The 7500-nt window shown below is 43.9% G+C and overlaps 2 protein-coding genes across 14 annotated transcripts in view; one reads left to right on the forward strand and one right to left on the reverse strand.

Moving 5' to 3' along the window:
- LOC123515072 overlaps positions 1-7500 on the reverse strand; it is a 76826-nt gene that overhangs the window by 58583 nt on the left and 10743 nt on the right. Inside the window, exon 3 of one of the 13 annotated variants that reach the window (XM_045273482.1) lies at positions 4672-4909. The exons of the other annotated variants lie outside the window; for them this stretch is intronic. Within the exon in view, the coding sequence (XP_045129417.1) occupies positions 4773-4909 (137 nt within the window). The 3' untranslated portion in view covers positions 4672-4772. Of the gene's footprint in view, positions 1-4671; positions 4910-7500 lie in introns of those variants that run through there. 13 annotated transcript variants of the gene reach the window in all.
- Positions 1-7500, forward strand: part of LOC123515068 (homeobox protein aristaless-like 4) — a 54824-nt gene that overhangs the window by 40059 nt on the left and 7265 nt on the right. The window lies entirely within an intron of this gene.

Consider the following 7500-nt stretch of genomic DNA (forward strand, 5'->3'; position numbering starts at 1 on the left):
ACGTGTCCACACATGGATGAGGATTGGGAGGAGGAGGAGGAGGAGGAGGAGGAGGATAGAGATGAAAGAGATGAAGGAAGGTGAGAAAAAAATAAGTAAGGAAGAATGAAGGAGGAGGAGGAGGAGGAGGAGGAGGAGATGAAGAAGAAAGGAAGGAGAGTAAAAAAAATAAAGTAATGAATAATGAAGAAAGTGTTTTTAGTGTCGTGACTCAAGGAATGGTTCGATTTGGTTGGTCCACGTGACGGTATTCATTCTCAAGTGGGGAGGGAAGTCACAAGAGTACTGATGATGCAATGCTGCTAATTCTTCCTCCTCCTCCTCCTCCTCCTCCTCCTCCTCCTCCTCCTCCTCCTCCTCCTCCACTAATCTTCCTCCCGCCTCGCATGCGTCACTCATCTTGTTTGCAATTTAGGGTAAAAGTATGACTTCCCACACTCGTCTCCTTGTGACACACACACACACACACACACACACACACACACACACACACACACACAGCCTGTTCATTGCTTCTATATAAAAAAAAAAACATTCTTATATTCTTCCCTTATCCACAACATTCTCTCTCTCTCTCTCTCTCTCTCTCTCTCTCTCTCTCTCTCTCTCTCTCTCTCTCTCTCCTCAGTACTTTTCCCCGTCCCTCCAACAGCTGTCACTTGGTACGGTAAACAACCATTCCATGACGTAATAACAATATATCATAGTAACTGTTCTATCTATCTATCTGTCTATCAATCAATCTATCTGTCTGTCTATATATCTATATATCAGTCTGTCTATATATCTATCTATCTGTATATCTATCTATCTACCTATCTATCTATCTATCTATCTGTGTATCTGTCTATTTATCCACCTTCCAGAGAGAGAGAGAGATAAAAAAGATAGACAAGCACTACAAAAAGGAATGAAAAAGACGGAAGAAGGGAAGAAGAGAGAAATGTAAGGAGAGAAAGGAAGGAGGAGTAGTAGGAGGAGAAAAGAGGAGGAAGGAAGAGAAGGGAGGAATGGGGAAAAGAGGGCAGGTAGAGGAGAGGAGGGTGGAAGGGAAGAGAGAGACAGAGGAAGAAAGGAGAGGAGGGTGACAGGAAGACAGGGAAGAGAGGTAGGGAGAAGGGGAGAGAAGGAAGGAAGGAAGGAAGGAAGGAAGGAAGGAAGGGAGGGGGGGGGGGGAGGAAAGAAGTGCCCCCCCAAGACAACCCTCTCAACACACGGGGGAAAAAAGTAACATCCCAATCCTTGTTAAGAAATGCAAATGTTTTGTGGTGAAGGAAAAAAATGTCCTACGCTTTTATTTGCGTTGACTACAGAGTTATTTTCAGAGAGAGAGAGAGAGAGAGAGAGAGAGAGAGAGAGAGAGAGAGAGAGAGAGAGAGAGAGAATTATATACGGTCAGTATCAAATCTCATCAAAGCTAAACACGATACAACTAGCACAAACAAACCATGAATAAATAATCACAATAGCAAACCCAGTATACAAAATAAACACATTTCTAAACTAATACATGCATCAACCAATTCCATGATGTAACTCGATGCCTTTTAACCTCTTCACTACTGGGAGGCATTTTTACCTCGACTTTGGGTGTGATTAGACAATTCTACTTAAATTAGGAAGGGCCTGTGGAGGTCAGAAGATTAATGGCCAGGATCTGCACTATTTTAATCTCCCCTCGTAGGTTTCTGAAGCTGTATAAAATCATCAAATAGTAAGTAGAATGAATATGAAGATGCATCGCGGTACTGAAGGGTTAATTCTTCATTCGTGTCTCTCTGGGAATGGCAACGCGACAGGGGCTGATTAAGTTAAGTTCTTCAATACAGGGACACAATTCTTACCATGATATAACTCGATACCTGTATCTATAACAAGCCTTTTAATTTTTCACTCGTGTCTCTTAGGGAATGGCAACGCGACTGATAAATGTTGACCTCTTCAATACTGCGACGCGTTATTTTACCTTAAGATTTGCGTACGATTAGACTTTTCTATTGACATGAGGAAGGGTCTATGGAGGTCAGAAGATTAATGCCTTTGTCTTCCTCTCCTTCTCTTCCGCTCTAATTCTCAGGAGTTTGGTTTTGTGGTGCCTAGCAGAAGCATGTCCCATAAAGCTAAGTTGGCTTTTCTGAAGTTGTTTAACCGCTTCAATACACATTTTTTAACCCCTTCAATACTGGGACACATTTTTACCTTGAAATTTGTGTACTATTAGACCATTTTATTGACATGAGGAAGGGTCTATGGAGGTTGGAAGAATAATGACCACAGTCTTCAATATTTCAATCTCCACATAAGTTTCTGAAGCTATATAAAATCACCATATAGTAAGCAGAATGAATATAGAAACGTGTCATGGTACTGAAATTGTTTAAGCAGAGTTAGTGAATGAAGGAGGCGGTGAATAAGGCGCCGTGACTGCATATTATGGTCCGTGCAGGAGTTATGGAAGGCAGCGAGGCGGTAGACTGGGGAATAAAGAGGAGCCGAGAAGACGTGCATGGGGGTGATAGCATGGCGACTGGCAAGGCAGTAAGGAGGTATTTCATCTTGGTGTATTAGAGAAATCTCCTTACAAATATTCTCCTAATGTAATAAAAAGTGTGCAGGAGTCTTGAAAGTGAGCGAGGCATTAGAGTGAGCAATAAAGAGACGTTGGGATGCCAATGTAGCAGACACAACTAACTTCCTAACAAATTTTCATCCGATGCCAGAATTCACGACATTCCAAATATATATATAGCGTTAATTTTCACCAGTAAGTTCAACGCAAGCATAAACACTGCATCAATTTATCTACTTGTGGACTGCAGTTAATATATGTCTTGGAGTTTTGACAATTTATTCCTCACAGAAGTTAAACGTGGTCGGTTTAAATGGATTTGAAATGCAAGCTGTTGAAATTAAATCTGTCTATTTGTCTACCAGTGGAACTACCTATCTATCCATCTATCTAATTTATCAATCAATATGTGTGTTCTCAATAAAGACAGCATGAACTTAACAAAAGATGAAGTATCAGTCGACTAGTAACAAAACATTGCCAATACTAAACGGGACTTATATCAATGCACGACTCTGGTTAACCCCTTCAGTACCATGACGCGATTTCATATTCACTCTGCTTACTATTTGGTGATTTTATACAGCTTCAGAAACTCATGTGGGGTTTGAAATAATGAAGACTGTGGCCATTAACCTTCTCACCTCCACAGACCTTTCCCAATGTCAATAAAATGGTCTAATCGTACACAAATCTCAAGGTAAAAATGCGTCCAAGTACTGAAGACGTTACGGGCAACGAAAGTAGGAAAAACAAACCCTCTAAAGGTATCAGTTTCTTAAAAGGCAATAAAAAATCAAGTCCAAAATTGCACTGAGAACGTAACACCTAAGAAAATAATGGAAGGTACAAGAAGCCACTAATACCTTCACGTGGCGGCGCTCCCTGCATGACACACACCGCTCTATTTCCACCGATCATCTTCAGTCATAACGTGATAGATTTGTTTCCCCGCGAGGAGGTGACACTCACTCCCTGACTAAGAAATGAATCACGAGAATTGAGTATTATAGGTGGTGAATTTGATCAGTAGCTGCGCATAGTGGCAAAGGCTGAGTTGTACGAGTATGAGGTCCGTATTGCTCTCTCACCACTACTACTTTCCAAAGCCACAGGGATGATTGGCGAGACTTTTAAGAGTGTTTCTCGTTATTAATGTAAAAATCTTGTCATTCTACCTCTAGAACCGTAGAAATACCTTAAAAACTCGTGTAAACTTAAAAATAAACTTGAAATAGTGGAGGTTAAGTAAAGAAGTGTTTGAGAGTACGAGCCTCACTCATTCCCTGACTGACACTGGTTACCCTGATCGAGTCACCGGGGCGTGGCGGGAGGAATGGCAGTGTGTGTAGTGCAAGGGTGTGTCTTGGTCAGTCATGCGAGGAATGGCTGCCCAGTGGCTCGTGTCTGAGAGGGAAGTTAAGTGTTGAATGCTCACTCACTCACTCAGTCTCTCTTCTCTCTAGCTCACCCTCATTAACTTCTATGAATCACAACAAAATTTAAACGAGCAAATAAGTCAGTTCATATTTACATTAAAACAAAGACTGGCAGTGAAGGTGGTGGTGGTGGTGGTGGTGGTGGTGGTGGTGGTGGTGATGCATCGCATACTTATTTGACACATGAAAGTCCATCCAATTACACACACACACACACACACACACACACACACAGTAATTATTTCAAACTTCAAGCATGTGTTACGGGAATTAACTGTGTGTGTGTGTGTCGTTGTTGTTGTTGTTGGACTGAAGGAAAAGACAAGGTTGAGAGTGCGGTATGGTACACACACACACACACACACACACACACACACACACACACACACACACACACACACACACACACACACACAGAGAGAGAGAGAGAGAGAGAGAGAGAGAGAGAGAGAGAGAGAGAGAGAGAGTGATGGTAATGGGCCTAACTTTTGAAAGCTATCATCCACGATTGCCTCTACCCTCCCATCTCCTTCCCTCCCAACCATACCCTACCCTACACATCCCCTACACTCCCCTTCTCTGTATAATCTACACCCTGCTATACCCTCCCTTCCTCACCCAGCGGTAAGTAAACGGGTACACTTATCTGACTCACCCGAGAGAGAGAAAGAGAGAGGGAGTCACCCACGTAAAGTCAGTGAGAAAGGGAAACATTTGCTGAAGTCTCTTACGGGTGTTTGGTCTCGAGCCAATCACACGCGCTGCTATGTCGTGACGTTGCTCCCTGATGTCTCGTTGGCCAATGGAAGGTGACAGGCGGAACGAGCTGGCTGCTGTGACGGCGACCCAGCTTCAGCGGGCCGGCCCAGCGGGTATTTTGGTAGTGGTGAAGGCTTTGAGACTGTACAGAGGGTGGAGTTGTGGGTATAAGTAGAGGGTTTGAAGGAGGGATACGTGGATGGGGTGCGGTGGAGTGGAGAAGATTGTGAGGGAGGTGGCAGTCACAGGAAGAAGGCCCATGTTCTGAAACATTTCCGCGCCTCACAGCACCTTCACTATTTTCAAGGTGCTCTAGTTGAAGTGTCACAGGTTTTTAAGGATGTTTCTGTGATTCTAGTGACATTTTAACAGGTTTTCTGCATAATCAACTGCAAAAATACTCTTTAGAACTTGGCTAATCGTCTCTGTAGTCTTCAAAATGGTCGCGGTGAGAGAGGAAAGCGTTTCTGAATACTCGTATGGGGGAGGGGGAGTGCAAGGATGAGAGAAGTGAGAGCGAATAAGATGAAGAGAAGATGAAGGTGAAGATGGAAGGGTGGAGTGAAGGAATGTTTGATTGCAAGAGAAATGGCGGAGGGAGAGAAGCGCCTGACAAGAAGCTAGGGAAGAATATGTCTGGATGAAGTGGGCATGAAAGGCGTGACGAGGGTGAGTTTGTCATCTCCCGCTTGGCACCGCCTTGACACACCGCCACTCGACCGTCTCCCGCTGCTAACTCTCCGTGTAATAAACCTAAGCGTTCCTCCACACTCACTACCGCGGGACAGTATTCAGAAACGCTTTGCTCTCTCACCATCACTGCTTCCCAAAGACTCCAGTTGACAATACTCGTTTTTAAAGAGTATTTTGCGCTTCTGGTAATAATAGATTGGCAGTATTTCTAGTTTATTGAAAGGAGAAACTGTCTTGAAAACTTGGCTAGTTGTCTTTGTAGCCTTAGAAAATTGTAGCATTGAGAGGGGAAGCCGTTTCTGAAAACAGGCGATAGGCACGCCTCGCCTCTAGCAGTCACGTGGCGAGAGTCCTCCTCACGTTCACACACACACACACACACACACACACACACACACACACACCAAGATCTTAGAGTGTTTTCCAATCTTAGTAAGGCCCGTATTCTGAAATGTCTTTGCTTCCATCAAGACTATTTTCAAAGATCACAGATATAACAGGTCGGGGTTCTCAAAGTGTTTATTCTATTTATAATGTAGACATCTTGTTGATCTGTGACTGGCGCCGTAAATTTTTTTTTTAAATAAAACAGTGTATAACTGCAACTGTACATAGAGCCTTTTAAAACTACAGAGTGAGGTGAGATGCAAAACTATTTCAGAAGTTATATCCCTGATGGTTGTAACGAGGAACAAAGGAACATCCATCAAAGTACATATGAAATTACAATATAAAGCAAAGACTATTATAATTTGCATGAGAAACTATAGAGAGGCAGTTAACCCGTACATCCTTAATAGATTCCAAAGCAACACCGACACTAGTAATTGAAAACACTTCGTCTCCTTCCTTCAAACTGATAGAGCTACACGTCACGACTATCTCCACGTATCGAGATCAATCAAACTACAGAGTGAGGTGAGATGCAAAACTATTTCAGAAGTTATACCCGTGATGGTTGTAGCGAGGAACAAGGGAACATCCATCAAAGTACATCCTTAATAGATTCCAAAGCAACACCGACACTAGTAATTGAAAACACTTCGTCTCCTTCCTTCAAACTGATAGAGCTACACGTCACGGCTATCTCCACGTATCGAGATATCGCAAGAACATGAGTGAGGCTTAGTGTGACTCACGCGCAGACTATCAGTGTTATGTCAAGCTTGTGGCGGGGAGGGAGAGAGGTGGAAGGAGGGAGAGAGAGAGAGGGAGAAAGGAGGAGAGAGAGAGAGAGAGAGAGAGAGAGAGAGAGAGAGAGAGAGAGAGAGAGAGAGAGAGTCATGGATGGAGAGGGAAGGAAGAAGAGAGAGGAAGGAGGAAGAGAGGGAGGAAGAGAGGGGAAGGGAGGAGGAGGGGAAGGGAGGAGGAGAGAAGGGGAAGGGAGGAGGAGAGAAGGGGAAGGGAGGAGGAGAGAGGGAAGGGAGGAGGAGAGAGGGGAAAGGGAGGAGGAGAGAGGGGATAGGGAGGAGGAGAGAGGGGGAAGGGAGGAGGAGAGAGGGGGAAGGGAGGAGGAGGAAGGAAGGAAGGAAGGAAGGAAGGAAGGAGAGAGAGAGAGAGAGAGAGAGAGAGAGAGAGAGAGAGAGAGAGAGAGAGAGAGAGCGTCTGTCCGGCATGACCTCAACCCATACTCTGAAAAACTTCCGCACCGCAGATTCACAATTTTCAAAGGGCTGTAGCTGTTCAAAGGACTCTTGTTGAAGTGACACGGGTTTTCAAGGATGTTTCTGTAATTCTAGTGACATATTAGCAAGTTATCTGGATTATCAACAGGAAAAATACTCTTTAGAACTTGGCTAATCGTCTCTGTAGCCTTTGAGAATGGTCGCGGTGAGAGAGGAAAGCGTTTCTGAAAATTGCGCGATGGAGGATGGAGAAAATCGGTGGAAATATGTAGCTGTATGTCGGTATTTTGTACAAGGACTGCCATGTGTTCTATCTGACGACTTCTTTCTTTATTTCGCAATGGAGGATGGATATGATGGGTAGAAGTAGGTAGCTGTATGTCGGTATTTCGCACAGGACTGCTATGTGTTCTAG

Source organism: Portunus trituberculatus, chromosome 38, assembly GCF_017591435.1.
Source record: "Portunus trituberculatus isolate SZX2019 chromosome 38, ASM1759143v1, whole genome shotgun sequence".
Classification (NCBI taxonomy): domain Eukaryota; kingdom Metazoa; phylum Arthropoda; class Malacostraca; order Decapoda; family Portunidae; genus Portunus; species Portunus trituberculatus.